This window comes from Tasmannia lanceolata, unplaced genomic scaffold, assembly GCF_043159265.1.
Source record: "Tasmannia lanceolata isolate RefF3 unplaced genomic scaffold, GAP_Taslan_0.1 ptg000006l, whole genome shotgun sequence".
Lineage (NCBI taxonomy): Eukaryota > Viridiplantae > Streptophyta > Magnoliopsida > Canellales > Winteraceae > Tasmannia > Tasmannia lanceolata.
The window spans coordinates 17350781-17375085 of record NW_027518683.1 but is presented as its reverse complement, the minus strand read 5'-3'; the positions used below and the strand labels follow the sequence as shown (position 1 = coordinate 17375085).

Here is a 24305-nt window from a genome sequence, read left to right as displayed (position 1 = left end):
TATTCTATCTCAAGAAAAAAAAACCAAACATTCAAACACAAGGAGGGAAACTTTTGTGAATAAATTCCGTTGATTTGGTGAAGGTCGGGTAAACCCAGAACCGAACTGAACCGAACCGATTATATATGGTTCTGGTTCGGTTCCAATTTCAGGGAACCGATTATATATGGTTCGGTTCTGGGTATACCCCAAAACCAAACCGAACCGAACCATGTCCACCCCTAGTTGTACTTGTGTCTAGATTTTGGCTCATCCTATCAAAACATGATGTAAAATGGTGAGCCCCACCCGAGGCATGGGTTTGGGTCGAGTTGGTGAGACCCACTCCAATGCGTAGATTCGGGTGGATGGTGGGCTGACTCATGTGTGTAAAATGGTGTGCCCACCATATATCCATGGTTTTGGGTATATATCGCGAACCCTACAATGAGGTGCAAAATAGTGGGCCCGACCATATGCATGGTTTTAGGTAGAGATGGTGGGCCCTACCAGATCAAAGTAAGAGTGTCAAACAGGTGATATTGTTTAAAAAAAAAGTAAAATAACTTCCCATGAAGGAGAATGGAGGGAAATGGAGCCAAAAGTCAGGGAGGTGGTGAAAGTTCCTAACCACCCCGAAGCAAGGTTTTAAATTTCGGTTTTGGTGGAACTAGTGATGCACCAAAAAATCAGTATTGATTTTTTTTTTTTTGGCACAAACACCAGGTCATTCAAAAAATGGTGTCTTGAAAAAAACAGCATCAAGGGGACTGGTTCTGTTCACTCTGTACTTATTACAATTTTAAATAGAGGGTAGGTGTAGATGGTGTCATAAGAAGAAGAAGGCATCACCATCAGCAGTTTACCGTCTGGTGGATGAGGTCCTGACTGGAAAAAGTAAGGATGACCAGTGGTGGAGGTATGGGGATTGGTTTTGTTTGTCCTGTAACTACTCTAATTTTCAGCAACGGACTAGATGTCGCTGGTGTCATCTGGGTAGAGTGGAGAAAGCTTCATGCTCTGCACTACCCTCCACCATCTCAGGGGTTGGAGGTTTGGTAACTCAGGATATTGACCCTTGGCCTGACTTTGGAGTAATCTCCCCCTCTTCGAAGGAAGATGGGTCTTTGTCCCTTTCTATTTCCGGAAAGGAGGTGAAAACGAGATTAGACTCCCTAAAGGGATGCTTGGTGGGTAGAAGGAAGGGTTTGTCTGGATCCCTTCAGGACCTTTGGTTGTGGGCCAAAAGTTCCTGGAATACCCCCACCCTCCCTTGTCCTTGCTTGCTCTCTAAGGATGAAATCCTCTTTATGTTTGATTCGGGGGAGGTGGCCTCAAGGGTTTTGGCCTTAGGAGTCGATGTTTGGGGAGACTATTTATCCTCTCTCTCCCATTGGTCCCCAGATTACATTCAGGGGTTTGAGGTTTTATGGGTTAATTTTTTTGGCATTCCTTTACATGTGTGGGTTACATCAACGGTTGAAGCCTTGGGAAATCTCTTTGGGTAGGTAATGGAAGGAATCCATAATCAGTGTATGAGTTATGTATCAGCTAAAATCAAGGCCCACGGGTGGAAGCTAATTTCTCCCTCTTTGAAACTATGGGTCTCCGATCATTGTTACATAGTTGGAGTCTCAATTCAAGACTCCATAGGATTTCAACTGCTCCCCAGGGCTGTTTTGAGTGAGCAGTACCCCCCCCCCCCCCCCCCCCCCCACCCACCCCACCACACACACACACACACACACACACAATGTTAGATATCCTCCTGGTGAATAGGCCGTCGGCGCTCCCCCTTGAGATTCAAAACAGGTGTTCAGATGACTCGTGGGGGGCACACCATCAGGATTCAAATTTCAAACCTTCATGCGTAAGAGGTGGAAATTTATAAGACTCCTTTCCCAAGTCTACTCTGAAAGGACAATTGGGTTTCAACCTAAGGTCTCAAAAGCATGGCTTTGGCTTATCTTGGAACAGAGGTTTGAGTGTAGATCTATCTAGAGGCAAGCTTAATCGAGACTCAGGAAATATGACCAAGATCTCTAAAAGCCTTCCATGCTCCTCCGTTGTATATGTCGCTTGCTCGGTCTAAGGGTATGATCTCTGGATTGCCTTTTTTCCTAACATGTTCTGTTTTATATGATATTTCTAGAGGCTTCCCCTGTGGCCGTCATAAAGAAGATGTGTGCTGGTGTAATACATATCAAGGAAGAATGAAAAGATTTGTTAGATTCAAGAGCTGTACAAATAGTTGTCTTTCCTTGAGTGGAAAGTTAAAAAGTCTTAAAGTTTTGGCTTATGGTGGCTATGTTAATGTGTAGTCCGTCAAAGGAAATGATGTTTTTGCTTCGAGAAGTGTGAAGGACACTTGCTTACTTGGGATTGGGTCGTGGTAAGTGTAGTGGGGTTATTTTCATAACCTAAAGGAAGAAGTAATGGAGCGTTTAGGATTCACCCTCTATTCGATTCTAAAGAAAATACACAAGGAAAAACTTATAAACAAAAATGGAAAACCAGGTTAGGGTTTTATCTGATCTTCCCTCCTCTTCGTCTTCTAGTCAATGAAAGAAGCGACCCTTGGAGGTAGTAGAGATTGAGGAGGTCCTTTCGACTGTAAGGGCTATGGTTTATATTGAAAAGTTGGCATCCGAGTCCCTTCCAACCCCACGAGAAGGTATCTATCATTTTCTGAAAAGGCAATGGAAAATCTTTAAGGAGGAAGCCAATAAGAGGCCGCCAACCTTCTTTGAAGTAATAGGTTTACGTAATGTTAAGGAATCCCATTCGCCGATACGTAAACATCCCTTTTTTATCAAGTTCTTGGAAGATGAGAGGAGAGAAAGGTTCCCCCAATGGAAAGTAGAGAAGGAGGGTAAGGAAGTTGCAATCTTTGTTGAGCAGGAAACGGGCCGCTGTGGATAAGGATCTGAAAAAGGATGATGATTTATCCTTGGAAGAGGAATCCTTGGAAAATGAAATTGACTGTCTTCTTCGGGAACTTAGGAAATGTGCTAAGTAAGGAAAGTTTACATCACTTTTTAGATGGTACAGATTCTGGAAAGTTTAGTTACGTATGGGTATATCTTTTGGAATTGAATAGTTGGTTCTCTGGGGAGTGGTTTTTGTCTTGTGGACGGATTATAATAGTGTCACGATTTTCTGCTGCTGTCCTGGAAGTATTAATCTAGTAGCCTGTTTTGTTTGTAAAGGGGGACCACTGGTCCTCTCCTTTTGTAATTTATACTTGATCTATAATATATTATGTCATCTTTCAAAAAAAGTAAAAAAAAACAGGTGATATTGTTACCAGAGAAGCATAGGGTGTCGGAGAGGTTCTTGTTTTAACTTTGATCGAGACTTGCATGGGGTTGTGTTACTCCTGTGATTTGATTTTTTTCTAAATTCTCGAATCTTGAGCTTCCAGTGTTAGCATTCCCGTTTGTTTTGGATTTGAGAACCAATTGTGAGTTCATCACTGATTATTGTATGGGAGATGACATTTTCACCTCAATGTAGTACGTATTCGCCCCCCTTATAACGTGAACAGTGAGCAATTTTAACTCTTTTTGAAATCACCTTAACAGTGGTGCGACTGCGTACTGCAGGGGAGCGAAAATATCATCACCCTATTGTATTTGATCCATAATTGATTTTGATTATCTTTATGGCCCTGAGCCAATGATCTCTCATCTTTCTAGTCAATTTTATTAATGAAAGATCGTCATTATTGGCCCAAGACATTAATATTTCATCTTTCCAATTGATAATCAAACATCCGTATTTCCCTAAGGTGATGATCTTTCATCTTTCTATTCGATTCTAGTTGGATGTCTGATTATCAATATGGCCTCGAGCCAAGGATCTTTTATCTTTCTAGCTGATTCTAGTTGTAGACTGATCATCACCGCGACCCTAGGCCTAAAACTTTTAACATTTCTAGTAATTTGACTGATAGTCATTGTGGCCCTGAGTCGATGATCTTACAGCATTTTTGAGTCGTTGGATGATCACCACAGCCTTGAAACACCATTTCAAGTAGTTGATTGTACATCACTCATGGCCTAAAGATTATAAAATTTCATCACTTATTTCAATTCGATGATCTTTTAACATTATGGCCCAGACTCTATGACATTTTCTGCCTCGAGCTGCATTTTGATTTCGCCTCATTCGGAATGGAATTTTTATTAGAGTTTTTATAATCAAATTTATTTTAATTTTTTCTCATTTTATTAAGGGATAATCGGAATATGATGTCAATTCATTCCTTAATTGTGCAATGAAAAAACACTGCAATTCAATACAACTATTTGGAAATAGGGTGTTTGGAATATATTTAAAGAGCTATGAAGAAGAAAATATCTATGGAAAATAATATTTCATGGAAAAAAAATCCAGGGTATAGTAGGTTGGCAATTTCTTTTGAAAACTGGAAAAAATTAATCTGAAAAAGAAAAATCCATAGAAAATGAGAAAATCATTTTCATTGACAAAATTTCCCATGCATGCAGACAGTTCAGCATTTCCAACATTTCTTGCTTACCAAAAAGAATCTAAACTTCTTCATTCATATCAGCCTAGGCTTGAGAAGTAAAATATCATGAAATTTGTTTGCATTTTCTTATGTGGGAATTGATAACGGCACCCTCTTTAATAAATGGAATTTATCACTTTATTACACAGTTCTGTGGTTGCCTGTTTATTGTTTGAGAATTGTAAAGTCATTTAACAGCTAATTAGAACAGGGCAAATAAAGAAGTGGTGGGTCATGAATTCTATGCTTCTAACGCCGTATCAATGCACACATAAAATTTGCACGTCAAAAAACAACCTTCAATTCACACAACTTTGGTATTGGTTCTTAGAATAAAACTCCCATCTTTCTTTCATTCCTATCATCTCAGTGTGAAGGCAATGAAAGGTAAAAATCGCAGTGAGTACCCATAGCTACGTAAACATCAATGAAAGGTAAAAATCTCAGTGACCAAAATACTTGGTACCCATATTTCTTCTAAATTTTTCCTTGGTAGTTCAAATCAAATAAATGCTCTCTTTTAGGGCATACATAAAAAATTTCATGGTCCCTATTTACATGGTGTGAAAAGATGCATAGAATGCAGAAGAAAAGAGATATTTGAGATGTAGTGTGTGGGGAGCATGAGAAGGGGATGAAAAACAGAGAAAAAGAAAAATCTATTCTCAACGAGGAAATTTTTTTTATCTATTTTTCAGCCCCATACCAACCGCTTCTCACCCGGTATCCTCTCAAATTACTCTCTCACCACCTCTCTTTGGTCCTTTCTTAAGGGTGGGTAAGTAGGGATTCCATGATATTTTTTTTCATGGTTGCCAAACATGCCCTCGTTGGCATTTATTTGCCCACAATGCAGGTAGCATGACTTTGTGGTGATATGGGGCGGTTGATCTAGGGGCAAATCTGTATGGATATTGGGATGTGATACATTCGCCCCTCTTGTTTTTATTTGGGACAGCCCCTCTAGTGCATTTATGACCATGGTTTTAAATTTTGACCGAAATCCGAAATTTTGGATTTCTATGGGGACCGAAACCGGTATTTGGGTATTTGGCGAAATTAAATATTTCGCCATTTACCAAATTTCGGCCCGAAATTTCAAGAAAATGCAATTTTTATTTAAAAAAAAAAACATTACAAAATTTCGGGTTTCCGAATGTCCGAAACGGTTACCGAAACCGAAATTTTAAACCATGTTTATGACTACTCCTTTAGTCCTTTACACTAGATGGGGCTGTCCCAGGTAAAAAAGGGACCAATATATCATTTCCTATCGATTTGGTTAATTGATCTAGTGGGCTTCCATTGTCATGCACTCATGCTGTCACGCAGCAACAAAATTACCCTATCCTCATCAAAGGGTCATGAAAATTGTCTTCCACAGAAAAAAGCTTAATTGTTAACTATATCATAGCCTTCAACAAACCAATGAGAATTCTATTTTTATAGGGGAGAAAAAACATGACAGAGGCCCATCAAATCAACGGTATCGATCACCATTTAAGGAAGAGTTTGATCAGCAACCACCCACAGAACAACATGCCCATGGAGGACATTTCGTAGTAGAATTCTATATGATATGGTTGAGTCTCGACTACCTCATGCTGTGGGATTTTGGTGATTTCTGTTGGTTGTTTCATGGTGAGATAGTTTTAAAATGTTTTTGTTGTTCATGTTGTTTCTTTAATTTATTTGGTCGTTCTTCATGTTATTTCTTTAATTTATTTACTCATTTTTGTTTTACATTGTGCCTCTAGTAAAGTGGAGGATTAGGTGGAGATTGTTGGGATAAATGTATGCTAACATGTAGGGCTGCAACTCGGGTCGGGCGGGTCAGGTTTTGGAGAACCCAACCCTACCCGAGAAATATCTCGGGTCGGGTCGGGTCGGGTTTTTTTTCGGAAAACCCACGATTCCCAAACCCGGCCCTACTCATGATAAATCTCGAGTCGGGTCGGGTCTTTTCATGTTGATGCAATATTTTAAGGAAAATTCTTGTTTGGCAAGGCAACTCAACTCATAGAAGCAGAAATTACACTCACATTACACTTGAATCAAACAATGATGTAATTACACTCACATTACACTTGAATCAAACAATGTTGTAATTACAATCAAACAATGCTGAAGCAAACACTTGAATCAACTCAACTCATAGAAGCAGAAATTACACTCACACGCAATAACAGTGGGTGTGTGGGTTTTCACTTTTAACTTTTAACTAACAATAGAAAGAAATGTACATATTATAACTTATGTAACTCGGGTCGGGTCGGGTCGGGCCCCTTCAAACCCGGCTCGACCCGAGATTCATGCGGGCTTTTGAATGCTCAACCCGGCTCGACCCGAAACCCATGAAACTTGAACCCAACCCAGGCTATTTTCGGGTCGGGTAAAACCCGGCTCGAGTTGCAGCCCTACTAACATGGGTGCTCACATGTTATCAAATAGAAGGTGATACTATCCCAGCTTTGCTTGATCATTTGGACCGTTCATCTCATAAGCACTGGCACAAAATAGCACCGATTTATCTAATCAAATGCTATCTTAGTCGTTAAACGTGTTATCTTAGTCGTTAAATGTGGATGGTTTGAAATTACACAAAACGTACGTATTAAATGGATAATAAGATTGTCCGATTGATGCAAATTTTATTCCATTAGAGATCTAACATAACACTATGTGATGGAACAGTCTAGATCAACCAAAGGATAGGCCCCTAATTCTTGGGGGTGAGTCACTTTATTGCAATGATTTCGTGTGGTGGTTAGGGATTCTACATGGGTCGGGCTCAACCAGAACCCGACAGGTTCAACCTGATTTTTGCTCGGGTTGGGTTGGCATTTCCTGGGGTTGGGTTGGGTTTAGGGGTGCAACTTGGGCGGGCTCAACCTGAACCCGACGGGTTCAACCAGGACAAAAGTTGGGTTGGGTTGAGTTCGGGTCGGGTTCAGGTTGAGTTTTCTCAACCCGGGTTGAGTTCGAGTAGGGTTCGGGTTGAGGGCTTGGGCAACCCGACCCGAGTCAACCCGACATTTTTAATATTTTTTTTATTTTTTAAGCTTAAAATCTCGGGTTGGGTCGGGTTCGGGTTGGTAAAAAGGGTTCCTATGGTAGGGTTAGGTTTTGCAAATGGTTGGTCGGGTCGGGTTCAGGTTGGCCTCAACCCGATCCAACCTGACCCGAGTTGCACCACCCGAGTTGCACCCCTAGTTGGGTTAGGGTTGGGAAAAGCCAACCCAATTTAATTTTGGGTTGGCTTAGGGTTGAGGCCTTGGAAATCCAACCTGGCCCGACCTCTGTCTTCTAATTTTGTTATGATTTCCTTAGGGTCATGTTTTTTTTTTTTCTTGTATTTTTATGTTTGGCCTTAGGTGAACCCAAACCCAACCCGACTCAACTCGATTCGATTTGGACAAAACATGTTAGATGGGTTGGGTTACGGTTGACAAGCCTCGACCTGAATCTCGGGTTGGATTGGGGAAGGGTTGAGGGAATGCAGTTGGGCTAGGGTTGGCCTCAACCCGACCCAAGTTGCACCTGTAGCGCGGGTATGCCGTACTGAAGCATTCCTCCTTTATTCTCAACTAATATAGTCGTCCCGTGCCCAAAAGGCCAAAATATTCAAATGAACACAGACTGAAATATAAAGCCTATCGATTGGGGCATGTTTGGCAACCATGAAAAAATGATCCATGGAAATGGGGCCAGTTGTGAGAAATGGGCAGAGGGGAGAGAGACTTGATAGAGGGGAGTGATGGGAGCATGGAAAGCCACCGAAAAACAGGAAAAATAAATCAATCTGAAGTAGTGTATTTTTTTTTCCCACTGTTTTTTAGAGATTTTTCATGTTCTCTGCACTCTGGCCTTCCAAGTCTCTCCACTTCCCTCCTCAGCTCCCCTTTCACAATTAGACCATCGAATATTCCATGAAATATTTTTTAATGGTAGCCAAACATGCCTATAGAGTGCTGAGACTCTTAAAAGTGTAATAAAGCAAGGGTGCACTAAATAACCTTCTCTTAAAAGAGTACAAAGACTCTTTCTTTGTACTTATTTTCAAAACAGAATTAAGTGATTTGGCACTTCTCTTTATCACAAAAAAGAGGAAGAAGAAAAAAGGGGGAAAAGAGAAAAGCAGGAGAACTATTTTCTTTTCCACCCAAAACTACTTTGATCCTTTTGTGTAAATAGAGTGATGATTCCCTAGCAAATTCATTGTAACTTTACAATAATATTATCCTCATGTGAGAGGCCCCTCCTTTGTAAACTCCAAGGCATGGCTTGAATGATGTAGTTCTCAAGCAATTGAAAAACCCAACCAATGACCTCTTTGATATATTTGTAAATCCCTAAGCTGTGCCTTGGAATTAACCCCCTTGTGTGCTTTTATGTCTTGTCTTCCTTTAGTAACATGCCAAACTCTATATTCCCTAGGATTTCTCTACAATGAAATGCTTTGATGTATGTGAAACATCAAAGGATTGTTAATGTGGATGTATATGAATTGCATATAGCTACTCATTTGCACCATATTGTAGTGCAAGTCCCATTATTAGCTAAACAATAGAATTTAAAATTCTAGAAAATTGAAAGATGTGAACTATGCAGTAAAAAAAACTTTCCAAGAAAAAAGAATCCATAAAAGAACTTCAGAAATAGAATACTTTTTGACCAAAAACCTTTTTTTTTGCACATCCAAACATTTCTTTCAGGCAAAGAAAATAGAATGAGGATACCAAACATCCCTGGAAAATGAAAATGATGTCATTTAACTTTCTTTTTTCACAGGGATACCAAACATCCCTTCCATTTTCGATGCACGTAATATAGAAGTAGGAGGAAAGGGATATGGGTTTTTTTATATGGTGGCCGAGTGTGAAGTCCCGTGCAGGCGGTATCACCCTTGATATTTGATCCAGCAGTAGCCAGCTTTTTAAGAGTCCGTTGTTTGGATTAAACATCAAGGGTAGCACTTTTATCTTTACACCCGCATGAGACTTCATGGGCGGGCACCGTATAATTTCTCATAGATTCCTATTTCTCTACTTTCTTTTTCCCCTTGATTTGAGAGGAAAGCCAAACAGTAAAAAAGTCTTCCTATTTCTCTACTTTCTTTTTCCCCTTGATTTGAGAGGAAAGCCAAATAGTAAAAAAGTCTTGTATTCGGAAAATTCAAGTGAGACAAAGTATTGTCATGTGAATAGAAAATGTCAACCAAACAATGCTAGGAAAAGGAAAATATGTACTTTTACTTTGATTTACCAAATTTTTGGTGCAACCAAATGGATACTTCAGGGTCCATGGATGAAAAGTTTAAGAAATACAGAAGAAAAAAAAACAAGGAATATAGAAGCAATGTCCCCCGTGACCCCACGCCAGCAGCTTGTGTCCGACAACCGAATCATATGATGAGTGCAATTTTGGACTATGGAATGTCAAAAAAGAGGACCCGTCAAAATAAATGAACTAAATCATTATAGCCACGTATACATGGGCCCAATCACAAGTCACTCAGAATGTCTTTCTATGTGTGCGCTTTATAGTATGGGAGAGTATTAACTCCCTTAATTTTCACAAGTTTTTATATGGTGTGTGGCAATTTAGTCCAGTATTTTTCGAAAGTACTCTACGACCCATTCCATAGGATGATCCAAACAGTCCATTTGGCGGGCCGCAACGTAAATAGGTTGTGTCTAAAACTCTCGGATCTACATCCGAGAGTTAGGATCATCCTATGGTAATGACTTTTAGGACACAAACTAATTACGTTGTGGCCCATCAAATGGACGGTTTGGATCATCCTATAGAGCAGTACGTACAGTAAGTTTTAAAAAATACTGGTCTGTTAGGCCACACCCCCTACAAAATATCAATTTTTCACATAGGGAGATGATATTTCCACCACCACCCCCCCCCCCCCTGGTGAGAACCACCACAAAAAGAGAGAGAAAGAATGAAAAGAGAGGAAAAGCCAAATGGCATGGCAAAAATCTTCAAAAGACAAATCAACATTAAACAAAGGCTACTGATATAAGCACTACAGTGTTTTGATATTTGCAACAACTCACCTTGTCTTTTCTTTCTAAATTTGCGTCCGAGAACTTTTTTAGAAATAACGATAACCATTGACAGCTGGTTCAATATTAAAAGACAAGGTGAGTTAGTACAATTATCAAACGGCACAAGTGCCTAGCCTTTAAAATGCAGACACCCGTGGAAAAAGTAAGACACCCGTTCAATAGTAAAGGATTGTTAAAATGCCAGACACCCGTGGAAAAAGTAAGACACCCGTTCAATAGTAAAGGATTGTTAAAATGCCAGACACCCGTGGAAAAAGTAAGAGAAAGAGAACAAAAGACTGAAAAGAGAGTAGAGACAGGCATAGAAAAGAAACTTGAACAGCCTTGGGATTCACACGGATGGGTCAGTATGAAACACTCCTCTCTACTCTATTTCACTCGAGTCACTAATCACTATCATCCAACCAGTGTAGACCATTAAAGGGACTGCACATCATACGATGTGGCCCAATAAATGAATGGTTTGGATCATCTTGTGAGGTGGACCCATAGTAATTTCTTAAAAATACTGGTCTTCAGGTGCACACACCATATAGAAAATGTCATTATATTAACTATGAATCACAACCAACCAAAACCAAATAAATAAAATGATGGCGACGATGAAGTTAGATAGAAATGCTATTGGTGTTGGCACTACCTTGATAATCTCACTAACTAATCTTGTCATTTATCATTTAAACAACTGTCAAAGGTTACTATTATAGTTCCTAAAAAGCCCTCAGAAGCCGGATAAAAAGAACAGACAAGCTGAATTTGTGCAATTATTAAAGCACAGTAGTGCAAATATCAGTAGCCTAAATAAAATGCACATAGGTAATAGACCCCATGGATTATCTTAGTAAAACTTTTGCTTTCCTTCTAAAAAAGAAAAAAAAAAAAAAAAAAACAGGAAATGAATGGAAAAAAAGAAGACAAAATATGAAGCGAGATGAGATCAGCACAACCATGTTTAATAATTGCACATGCCTAGCTTGTCTTTTCTTTTTTAATTGACTTGTGAAAGCTTTTTGGGAACTTTAATGACCTTTGACAACTCTTTAAATAATAAAAGACAAGATGGATTCGTGCAAATATCAAAACATGGTTGTGATGTTATAGTTTCTCAAGATAAAATGTTTTTAAAAAGATTTTTTTTTATTTTATCAACCCCGAATTTATCTAGGAACCCACGGCAACACCTTAAATTTTATTGATAAGGAAGAAAAAGTTACAAGAGGAGGACATAACCCAACAAGATACAACAAGAAGACGAAAGAAAACCCCCTTAAACCCTTAACAAAGAAACAAAAACAATATTTATTTAGTGCAAATACAAGGAATACATAATTAGTAGCATCTAACAATTCTAGAGTTCTTGGCGGTAGCTCATTCCCAAAAAAAAAACTTCATTAGAGTTGGTGTCACAATCATGTACACAATAAGATTACCTTCCCTGAAAATTGAGTAATAATAAAATTCACAGTAGATAATACATCTCTCGTCTCTTTTAGAATATAATGTACATACCAATAGAATATGTTTTTACCATTGGTAATGTTGACAAGGACAAGATACATCACATATTTTTTTAAACGAAGACCATCTCTCATAGCTCTAGCCTCATCCAACACACTAATACTCATTCCATAGTAGTGAGAAAAAAGAAACCTCACATATACTTAAAGGAGCATAATAATGAAGACCATCTCTCATAGCTCTAGCCTCATCAAACATATATTAATAATCATGCATATATTTATTTTGCTATTAATATTCGGAGGACCATGGTCTTTATAATGGGCAAACTCACCTGGTCTTTTCTTTTTGATTGGATGCCCGAAGCGTTTTGGGAATTGTAATAGCCTTTGACATCCGATTAAGTAATAAAAGACAAGATGAGCTCACCCCATTATAAAACAGAGAAATTATACGATGAAAGGGCGTACAAAGAAATTATACGATGAAAGGGCGTACAAACCTGTTGAGAAGCTGATGTTGGATCAAATATCAAGGGTGTCAGCTTTACGTGTTTGTAGGCCCTTTCATCATATAATTACTCTATAAAAAGATGGTTAGACCTGGCAAAATGGGACCCGTACCCGCTGGTACACCCGGCCCGCAGAGGTATGGGTACCAATTTCATTACCTGTAAAAAACAAAATACCTTTACCCATGACCCGCGGGTGGGTTTGGGTCGGGCGTTGGTGCCCGCAGGTGCCCGCGGGTTACCCGCCATTCGGTTTTCAACTTTTTATTCTTAAGGCCTAAACACTAAACAGTAAAAAATAGACTATGTGAGTGGGCCAACAAAACAAGTCGAAGCAAACAGACTATGTGACTGGTATCTTTAGTTGTACCAAAACAAACACTTGTCAAAGTAAATGAAAAATTGTATGATGAATGGGCGGATAAACATGTACTCATCATCCCATCCTTGATATTTGATCCAACAACAGCTGACTTATTAAGAAGCTGCTGTTCGATTAAATATCAAGGCTTGTACATCCATCGTACCACCTTTATGTGTCCATACACCCATTTATCATATAATTTCTTTTGGTAAATGTATATATAATTTCTTCTTTAAATTTGCTGGGTTACCCGCGGGTATACCCGTACCTCCCCGGGTGGGTTCCGGGTTCATGAAAGGCTACCCGTACCTGCGCCGGTATTTCTTACCCGTACCCGCGCAGGTTACCTCGTTTACGAGGTCTAAAGATGGTAATGCCAACATTAATTGGATCAAATATCAAGGGTACCAGCTTTACGTGTTTGTAGGCCCTTTCATCATATAATTACTCTATAAAAAGATGGTGTAATGCCAACATTAATGAGAGAGGGACAATGGTAGAGAAAATTAATGAGGGTTGTGGTTTGAAGGGCCCATGAGAGAATCTATGTCGCTTACTTTATATCGCTTTTTATAAGCTTATTTTCTCTCCACTCCACAACACAAACAAAACCCTAGAAAGACAAACCCTAAAAACAATGACAAAGAAACAAAAGTAGCCGATGAGAGACAGAACTTCGCTTTAGGACCTCTCTCTCTCCTTATTTCCCCCTTTTTTTTATAGTCTAACAAAAATAGTGTGAAGATAAATTCGCACCCCCTATAGGATAATTCACACCACTTTAACTTAAGTTGATGTGGCAGACTTTAACAACTGCGAATTATCCAACAGGGGTTGCGAATTCATCATCTATGGCAAAGAAAAGAATCATAGAAAATGATCAAATTGAGTTTTTGCTCATTAAACGTGAACCGTTCATTTTGTTTTTAACAATCTAATTGGAAACTGATAATTGAATGATCAGATATCCAACGGGCGCAGTCGGCTTTTCTTCGTGGGGCCCATTATCTGTATTTTACAACATTCTAAATAGTTGTTATATGATTTTACAATTAAAAAAAAAAAGGGGAAATTGATATGGAGACCGAGAGTACCACCGAGTATGGGACCTGCATTGAGAAAATGCCAAAAAAAAATTAATTTTTTCTTGATTTTCCTAAATCTAAGGGATTTCGCACTGGCATGCTGTGGCAAGAATCAATTTGTTGGGTCTTCTTTTAGGTCCTACTCTCGGTTTCCCTAGCTTTACTCTTTAGAAAAAGCTGATAAGAGCTCTGTAGGTGGTCTCAATCTCATGCGAGACAAGCTTCTCATTTCTACGATTAGCAATGCTTTGTAGGATCCTAAGCGAGGTCTTATGGATCAAGGGCTAGGATCATCTGAAAGAATCACATTCCATATGGCACAAGTCACAAGTGGGGCCCAACGATAGATCATTAGAAAAAGAGTCTCATTCTTATTATCTGTCTCACATGGGGCAATTTTTGTATGTACAATCGAGATCACTGATCTAGTGGATCATCATGAGCTGACTAGGTGCTCCTGGTCCCTTGCCGAAGGGACACTCCATCTTGGGATTTGTTGGTGAAAACTCTAGTTGGTTGCAGGTATTTACCTCAAAGAGTAGTGGTGTAAGCAGTCAAAATAGAAGAGACAAAAATTAGATCTACGTGGAACTTACCTTACTGAATAGTAGTAAGTAGTGTTTGGTTGTCAACTACGTATCTTAGATTAGTGGCAGGGAGTGACATTACCAGTATAGAAAGAGAGTGATAGAAAACGCATCATTCGGTATCCAAGAAAAAACCGCCTTTTGTGGTTTTTGGCTTGGATTTTATAGGAGGAGACAGCGTGACACATCTGAAGACAATCAATGATTAACTAGGAGACATTCCTGGTATATCGGTTTTACTACGTGGATCTAACCTAGTGCTTGGATCGGTCCCTCTCGGTCTAGCTTTGGTAGAAAGGTGGTCGGCTCGTCTTCGTGACATTGGTCATGAATACTCGGAGTCAGAACTCGGGGAAACCCTTTGACATTCAAATCAAACGAGGCAACAGACGGGATATGAGCAAGAAATGAAGTGCTCAAAAGCCGAGATGAGTGGTTATATGGTAGGTTCTGTGTCTCACGAGCTAGGGATGGGACGGCACGTTGGAACCAGTGTGCTCTCCAATATGGGGGATGAGTATGGGTCTTGTACGGTTAAATAAGACCTTAAAAATTAGGAAGCTAGAATCATCTAATCAAAGAGGAACCAAAAACAACAAGAGAGAATTGTGTTCCCTGGTCTTATCAACAGACAAGATCGTGTCAACATAGCTTGTTACGAACGTAATCGGTTCGCAATGAATTTGATCTTCTCAAAGGGAAGATCAGCCTCTTGATCCACTTCGAGGGAAGGATCAATCATCCTTCGCACAAGACACAATTTCAGTAACAAATTTCTTCATTCCTTTCATCAACATAACATAAAGACCTTAAAGCTAAACATAGAAATATATGGAGATAAACATAGAAATTGCTAAATCAAGATTATCCTAATCAAAATAGCGTCGTACTCTATCCTAACTACTAAATATACCAGATCTAGTAAGATATGATCTTATTATCTAAAATACCTCAAGTAGGCCCAAAGGACTTAGGCTTTTCTTAGAAAAAAATCATAACAATGGTCCATTAATATACTTTTAAAAGAAGAAAAAGACAAAGCCAAAACACCTCACCTCTATCAACAAAATCCCGGATAACCTCATAAAACACACACAAAAAGCTTCAAAAAGAAATTGTAAAAACAAAAAGAAAGAAAATATAAAAGAGAACAAGGAAAGAATGAAAGGAAAACAAAGTACTATAGAGGTGTGGTGGGGCTGTGATTACTTTTGCTTTTTCACTTTTATAGGAATCTTTGAAACTCGAACGAGAAACAAGGAAAATCCCAACCCTTTTCCCAATCCCTCTCTCTCAGTCTCTCCCCACTGGTTACAGAACAGAACATGAGCATCAGCATTACAAAGGGGTGGGGATTATACTATGAATCTAGAACCACCACCACCACCACAACCCTCTCGTTTCACCTCTTGCGACCGTCACCCGAATCAACAAGTCACCGGCTTCTGTGCCTCATGTCTCCGGGAACGTCTCGCCGGATTAGATCCCGCCACTCGCCGGACACCTTCCTCCTCCTCTTCCGCCGCCACCTCCTCCTCCGTCCTCAAATCTATCTTCAAAGGACTCACTGATACTAAAACCCGACCCCTCGCTTCCTCGTCCTCCTTCTTCCCTGAGCTCCGCCGGAGTAAGTCGTTTTCAGGCGGTAAGGGCGAGCGTTTTTCCGGCATTTTCGAACCGCAGAGAAAATCCTGCGATGTTAGGGTTCGGAATACTCTCTCGTCGCTCTTCCACCTAGACGATGAGAACAGAGTAGAGAAGGAAATGTATGGTGAGATCGAGGTTGAGAGTAGAAATCTAGGGTTTTCGGATGGAGTTTGTGAAGAGGTGGTGGAAGAAGGTGAGGAAGAGGGAATTAGGGCTTCTGATAGTGATTTTGTGGAGGAAATTGAAGAAATCGAAGAAGAAAGTGAGGAAGGAGAAATTAGGGTTTCTGAGAGTGTTGTTGTGGAGGAAATTGAAGAAATCATAGAAGAAGAAGAGGAAGAGAGAGGAGAAGGAGAGGTGAAGACGATGAAAGATCATATAGATCTTGATTTACAGAACAAAAACCCATACGTGGAGAAATCAGGAGGGAGTTTTTGGCTTGCGGCATCTGTTTTCAGTAAGAAATTGCAGAAATGGCGGAGGAAGCAGAAGATGAAGAAACGTGGAGGTATCAATATGGCGTCAGGGTCTACAAAGACGGTTGGGAAGCCGGGGATCTCAAGGCGGTTCCGCGAGACACAATCAGAGGTCGCGGATTATGGTTATGGAAGGAGATCTTGTGATACTGATCCTAGATTCTCTCTTGACGCGTGTAGGATCTCGTTTGAGGATCAAAGGTACTCTTTTGATGAGCCTAGGGCGTCGTGGGATGGGTATTTGATCGGCGGTAGGGCTACAGCAATGCCAAGGCTACCGCCTGTACTTTCTGATATTGAAGATGCTACTGTTTCAGTTCCAGTACGAAGATCAGATCATCAGATCCCAGTCGAGGAATCGAGGAATTCTGTCAGTGATGGTGGGATGGTACAGACAAAGGAGTACTATTTGGATTCATCTTCTTCACAGCGGCGCAGTCTTGATAGATCGAATTCAGTAAGAAAAGTGGGTGTGGTTACAGAGATTGGTGAGATTAAGTTAGGATCAAACTCAAAAGTCTCTCCTGAAAGAATGGAATTTTTGAATGGAAACAAAATCTCGGTCCCGAATCGGAATTTGAGGGATTCGAACTCGAATTCCCTTAGAGATGATTGCTCTGAGGGCTTGAAGAAGTCTCAGAGGTGGAGTAAAGTATGGAACATTTGGGGGTTGATCCACCGGCGTGGAGGGAGCAAAGATGAGGATGATGAGAGGTTTTGTAGAAGCAATGTAATGCAGTCGTTCTCAGAGTCTTGGCCAGAGCTTCGGAGAGAGGCCACTGGTGATGCTAAAGGGGTGTTTAACAGGAAGGTATTTCGCAGCAATAGTAGTGTTAGTTCAAGGAATTCCTTTAATAATGGCGCATTTGGTAGCATGAGTAGTAGAGAGGCCAATGGGAATGCCAACAAGAAAAGAGAAGAGTTTGTGTTGGAGCGGAATCGAAGTGCAAGATATTCTCCTAGCAATCTTGATAATGGGTTCTTGCGGTATTACTTGACACCGTTGAGGAGTGGTAGGAGTGCGACGAGTAGGTCGAAGAACTCACATTCTTTTGCAAGGAGTGTGCCACGCTTGTACTAATCAGAGACCTCATCAGGTTTTGATTTATCATTTTCTTGTGTAAGCATGAATATGTATTTATTCCTGTTGGTCAGATTAGCACGTCACAATGTTGTCTTTCATGTGCTCAGCATGCTATGTTAAACTAGTAATTGCATAAATTATGAAAGTAATGATTTTTCTTCCTAACGGATGGGGCTTGTAATGCCTTGAGATTTGGGTGGATGAGCAATGTAGGCTACTTAGACACTAAGAATGCAGACTTATTCAAAGTTGAGACCTTCCAACAAGAAAGCAACTTCAAAATTGTGATGATCTCTTAAACTTGTCAACTCTTACAGAATACCCAGGTACCAGTTCTTTGCTATTATGCGAAGATGTTAATGCCTTGAGTCCTTGACATTTGCTAGAATGAGCAATGTGGGCTATATTTTTTTTAAAAGATAGCAATGCGGGCTATATAGACTGTTAAGAATGCAGACTTATTCAAGGTTGAGCCTTCCAAAAAGAATGCAACATTAAAACTGAGATGATCTTTTAAGTTACCAATCTTTACATAGTACCCAGGTACCAGTTCTTTGTGATTTTGTTTTAGGAATGATTGCAATGAGGGGCTATATTTTTTTTAAAAGATAGAAATGCGGGCTATATAGACTGTTACCGATCTTTACATAGTACCCAGGTACCCGTTCTTTGTGATTTTGTTTTAGGAATGATTGCAATGAGGGGCTATATTTTTTTTTAAAGCTAGAAATGCGGGCTATATAGACTGTTAAGAATGCTGACTTATTCAAGGTTGAGCCTTCCAAAAAGAATGCAACATTAAAACTGAGATGATCTTTTAAGTTACCGATCTTTACATAGTACCCAGGTCCAGTTCTTTGTGATTTTGTTTTAGGAATGATTGCAATGAGAATTCATGAATGATAAAACACCCAATGTGTGAATTTTGGTAATGTATTTCCTTGAAATATGTGGTTGGTCCTGATCTTTTCATCAGTAAATGTAAAATGAGGCAAATGTGAAATTGGAAAGGGGGATGTGCGCAGACATAGTGTTAGACAATTATTCACATCTTTAGTACATCATTATTCACATGGTTTTGTAGGGAGCTGTAAGTGAGGATCTTTTTAGTTTAGCATTTTCTTAATTTTTCTTGGCCTTTTCTTTCCTCTCTCTATATGTATCTGCTCTAGGTTTTGGAGACAATTTTTCATGTTTTGGAATAAAAAAATTAGTTATGGTTCTAGTACCCATTTCATATTCATGGGATTTTCTTGGAGAAGAAAACTCCAAGATTGCAAAGATTTTTGCGGCAATTTCTATAGGATTTAGTTTAGTTTGATCTATGCTTGTAATCAACCTCGATTAGATCCATTTTCTGCTGCAAGTTTCATTCACTTGGATTGGTTGTTATTCAAAGGTTACTAGCTGAAATTTTCTGCTTAGTTCCAAATTTGACGTATCTTTTTTATATCTATAACCAAGAGCTACTCATCGACTCTTCAATTTTTATTTTTGCTATAGGTTGCGTCATATTTGGTTTAAGATCGTCAACCATAGATTTATTCTATATTACTCCATCAATGCACTTCTCTTATATTTGTGTTATTGAAACTCAGAGCATTATTGCTGCTTGCTGTCTGTTGTCTTTGAATGCTCTAGTAATGTGTATTATCTGAATTTTTTTTAAAGAAAGGGTATTATATGCTGAAAAAGTTGGATATGGACTCACTGAAAAAGCTCGTAGTTATCAGCTGTCTTGGAGCATCTTGGGTGACAAAGCATGTGAATGGTTTTGCTGCCCTGAAAGTTTAAATGTCAAAAGGAGTTGATCTACAAAATGAAGGATTAAACACATCTGCATGGAATATTTAGGTCCCCAAAGAGCCTTCACTGATTGTGATTCAGAAGAACTGAAAGTACTGAGATTGTAGCTCTCTTCAAGTGTTGCATTCCTTCGAGAGCCAGGAGTATGGATGATTCCTAGATGCCTTGCCTAGTAGTAAGGGAATACTGTTGATGCTATGCCCTCTAAGCGAGGAAAAAACAAACTATTCCATCTGTTGGGCATTTGCCGCCTCTAATGTCATATTCCGACTGTTACTTCTAGGATTTTTCCGAAGACTTCATCCGTCACTGGTTGTGGCTGCAGTGGACTCTTAGATAGCTGAAGACCTTGGTCCATTATGTATGGGGTTCCCTCCTTTCCTAGAATGGGCTAGTACTAAAACATGCAATTGCATAGGATTCTGGCATGGCATCGTGAATTATTTGCGAGCATCACTGGGTATATAGGAGAATGGCCAGAAACATTTATTTTTATTTGTGAAAGGATGTTCATGCTGGAATTGGAGTTATTGTCAGAGGTCAGGCACACGAGGAATCTTATATGAGGAGGCAGATCTAGCTCTGTGCGTGCTTTTGGATAACGGCTTTAGTTACATGAATCTCAATGTGAATGAGAACATTGATTGAGGACATAAGCTTCGTAAATCAGAAGTGTGCTGAGATCCATCTCCTCAGTAATATCTTGACATCTGGCTTCAGAACTCTGTGCTGTTGCTCCAATGCTTGCCAAGAGTTTGAATCAATTTAAACACTCCATGTAGGAAGGAATCCCTCTGTAGTTTGTATTGTACATTGCAGTTCAGAATTGTGCAGAATTTCAGTGGCTAGATGACCGTAGCAGAGAGGAGATCAATTGTTATGCTTGTTGGGAGATGATGATACCTCCTCCCCCCCTCCTAAACGGATAAAATCCCCCCTTTTAACGGTTTCTGTGAGAATGGTTCCCTGCTTGAGGATAAATTCACGCCCTTTAACGTTTTTCTTTGCCTTTAAAACTTAACGAATAATGTTAAAGGAGGCGATTTTATTCATCAGAGTGGGGTGAGTGGGGGGGGGGGGGGGGGTGGGGGGTGAGGTTACCCTTCGTGTTCCTGCAACCTTTTTTTCTTCTGGGTCTGTTTCCTGTACTAATAATGTGCTGTGTACTCAACATATAAAATGGTGGGTCTGTTGAAGGATTACAAGAAAAACTTTTGTTTTGATGGGGTTCTTGATAGAGTGATGGATTGCAAATCTGATGAAGAACATTGAATACATCTGTCGCCATGCCAGTCATATCTTGGTTTATTGTTTTGCAAGATTACTAAGAAGGGATTAATAATGTCATTTTGAGGGATCCAACCCCAAAGTGTAATTTGATTACGAGGGAAATCAAATCTTATTTACCAAATTCATAAACTGTTGCCAAGGCAAATGCATTGAGAACTTACCAACATAGTTACGGGAAACTTGCTAGTTGGATGGGACGTCGCTTTGGAATGCTTCTTACATGTTTCCTCTTAATTAAAGTGGGTTTTCTATTTAGATGATTATTTCTTCCTAAAAAAATTGTTTTTTCTTTTTAATATTGTTCAGGTATCGTATTTTAAAAAAAAGAATGCTTTAAAATTTGAAAACTCTTCGTAAGGTTCAAATAAAATTTATCTGGATTATTTAACATTAATTTTTGGCTTCCTTCATTTTCTAATTTCTAAAGCCCTTGCTTTCCGATTTCGCTTCCCACATCACTTCTTGCACTCACTTCCCACCAAACAACACTCACAAACGATAGTTTGGGAGAAAAAACTAATGCAAAAATCCAATCTCCCTCCTTGGATTATCTCTCCCGTGAATATAACTAAATTTAACTTGATGGTGGCTCTAAAAGTAATTTGTGTCCATCTTGAATTGGAGGTATCTTTAGAAACCATTTATGAGAGGTTCTCAAATGTTTCTGTAGGCAACGGTGTGACCAGAGTTACCGGAAACCTCCTAATTGAATGGGAAGCTCGCTTCGGATCTTCTTGCTTCCTAAATTTAGGAGAAACACGCTTCCGAAATATTTCCTCATAATTAAGAGTATGTTTCCCATTTAAGTGAATATGTTTTCCTAAAAAATATCCATTTTGATAAAGTTGAATGAACAAAATTTTTTTAAAAAGGGTGTATTTAGACTTGAAAACTCATCTTAAGTTTCAAGTAAACATTATGAGGTTCTCTTTCCAAAAACATTTGATATTGTAAATTCCTAAAATTTGTAATTCTAATTAGTTGGAGTCTTCTTTTCTACTTGTAATTAGGGCTGGCAATTTCACTAGCTAAAACGGGGATCCGCCCCGCCGGGGATGGGGATGGGGATGGAGTGGACCAGTCCCGCCCCACCCCACCCCGCCCATTTTTAATATGCAAGCCATTATCAATATCCTCTTATTTTAGTATTGTTTTAGTGTTTTTTAAGTTAACAGTAAATATTTTTTTTATGCTAGTAATATTGGCACTACCATATTTTGATAAGTGCAAAAACACAGCTTGTCTTTTTCTTTTTTTTGGGGTGTTAAAAAGCTTTTTTGAGGTGAGGGTTTTTGTGTGAGGCGGGGATGGGGATTAGGTATTCCCCGCGGGGTGAGGATTCCCCGCTATCCCAGAAGCGGGGACGGGGAATGGTCTTTCCGGCGGGGACAGGGACGGGGAATGCAACATCCGGTCATGCCACGCCCCGCCCCATTGCCAACCCTACTTGTAATCCTCATCTATATTCAAGGTTTAAAATTTCGGCTTCGGTACCGGTTTCGGAGTTTGAAAATTTAAAATTTCGGTCGAAATCTAGTACAAAACCCCGAAAGTAATATTTTATTAATTCAATATTAAATTTCGGCTAAAATTACGGTGAAATATTAAAAAAAAAAAATTTAAAAAAAATTTTGGTCAAATTTCGGGAAAACCGAAATTTCAACCGAAGTTCTGAGATTTCGGTCGAAATAAATGACTGTTTCGGTTTTTATGGGTTTCGGTGTCTGTCTCCACCGGTCGAAATTTAAAACCATGTCTATATTAACCTTTACTCCCTAACCTATTACAATCCTATGCTTTGCATGTGCTTCCGTTGGCTTCGAATGTGGCTTATTATATACTTCCTGTTGACTTTCAGTGACTTCCCACACATTTTCTCTATACTTTTTTAAAGTGTGTTTCGCTCTCAGTGTTTTCTCTTTTCTAAACCTCTTGTTTCCGCTTTCGATTCCTGCATTACTTCTCGCACTCCCTTCCAACTTGGGCAAATTAGCATAAAGTCCTAGCTATCACTGATCATTTTCCTATTGTTTAAGTCTCTCTCAATTTTGTCTGTACCTTGTATTTGTTTTGTAAGGAGCTCTGCACTTATTCTAATCCAATTTTCTTCTTCAAAGAAAAAGGAAAAATGAGTGCATGATATAATAAGGGCGCTGATATTCCCCCCTGTAGGCTATCTCCCCCTTGACGGCTGGCTTACGTTTTCCCACCATTTGACCTCTCTCTCTCTCTCTCTCTCTCTCCACACACAACAGGAACAGTTGGTGGGCCCAATTGAAACCGTTGGTGGAATGGTGGGCCCATCGTTGAACAATGTAGGCCCCACCCATACCACAAAATAGGATAATCCAAACCGTCCATTTGATGGGCCATAAACGTAAATAGGTTGCGTCCCAAAATATCATTTCCATAGGCTGATCGTAGCCATCCGATCTAAATAGAAACTACATCTTATGCAACCTCTATAGATTGTAGGGTTGTGATCATCCTGTGGAAATGATTTTTTGGGGCACAACCTATTTACATTGTGGCCCATCAAATGGACGGCTTGGATCATCCTATGGTCTTGACGGTACACTTTATTTTCAAAAATATGGATGGGGCCTAAATTGGTACGAACCACACCATAGGATGATCCAAACCATGGATGGCTTGGATCATCCTATGTTGTGGACAGTACGCTTCAATTTGAAAAATATTGGTGGAGCCTACGATTGGGCCTTAATGCTAGTGTACGACCAACTCCATAGGATTATCCAAACCATGGACGGCTTGGATCATCCTATGTTGTGGACGGGCCTTAATGTTATTGTACGACCGCAGGATGATCGAAACCATTCATTTGATGGGCCAACCCTTTTGGGGTTACAACCCATTTACGTTATGGCCCATCAAATGGACGGCTGGGATCATCCTATGGTCTGGACGGTACACTTCATTTTCAAAAATATGGGTGGGGCCTAAATTGGGCCTTAATGTTACTGTACGAACCACACCATAGGATGATCCAAACCATGGACGGCTTGGATCATCCTATGTTGTGGACATTACGCTTCAATTTGGAAAAATATCGGTGGGGCTTACGATTGGGCCTTAATGTTACTGTATGACCAACTCCATAGGATTATCCAAACCATGGATGACTTGGATCGTCCTATGTTGTGGAGGGGCCTTAATGTTACTTTACGACCAACTCCATAGAATGATCCAAAACCATTCAGTTGATGGGCCACAATGTAAAGAGGTTGTGCCCCAAAAATCATTTCCATAGGATGATCACAACCCTACAATCTATAGAGGTTGCATAAGATGTAGTTTCTATTTAGATCGGATGGCTAGGATCAGCCTATGGAAATGATATTTTGGGACGCAACCTATTTACATTTATGTCCCATCAAATG

General features: G+C 39.7%; 1 protein-coding gene across 2 annotated transcripts; it reads left to right on the top strand.

The window, feature by feature from the left end:
• The first annotated feature begins 15798 nt into the window (after nucleotides 1-15798).
• On the top strand, nucleotides 15799-20532 carry LOC143879951 (protein OCTOPUS-like). Of its 2 annotated transcripts, none has more exons than XM_077382676.1 (2): nucleotides 15799-17821; nucleotides 19535-20532. In XM_077382676.1, the coding sequence occupies exon 1, from the start codon at nucleotides 15964-15966 to the stop codon at nucleotides 17803-17805; it is 1842 nt and encodes a 613-aa protein (XP_077238791.1). In that variant the 5' UTR covers nucleotides 15799-15963; the 3' UTR covers nucleotides 17806-17821; nucleotides 19535-20532. The 2 variants fall into 2 exon arrangements, with proteins under 2 accessions (XP_077238791.1, XP_077238793.1); XM_077382678.1 differs by having other exon boundaries at nucleotides 19480-20532.
• The last annotated feature ends 3773 nt before the right edge of the window (nucleotides 20533-24305 follow it).

Bases quoted from the DNA above. Each gene is read 5' to 3' on its own strand.
- LOC143879951 (XM_077382676.1), top strand. From the start codon at position 15,964: ATGAATCTAGAACCACCACCACCACCACAACCCTCTCGTTTCACCTCT.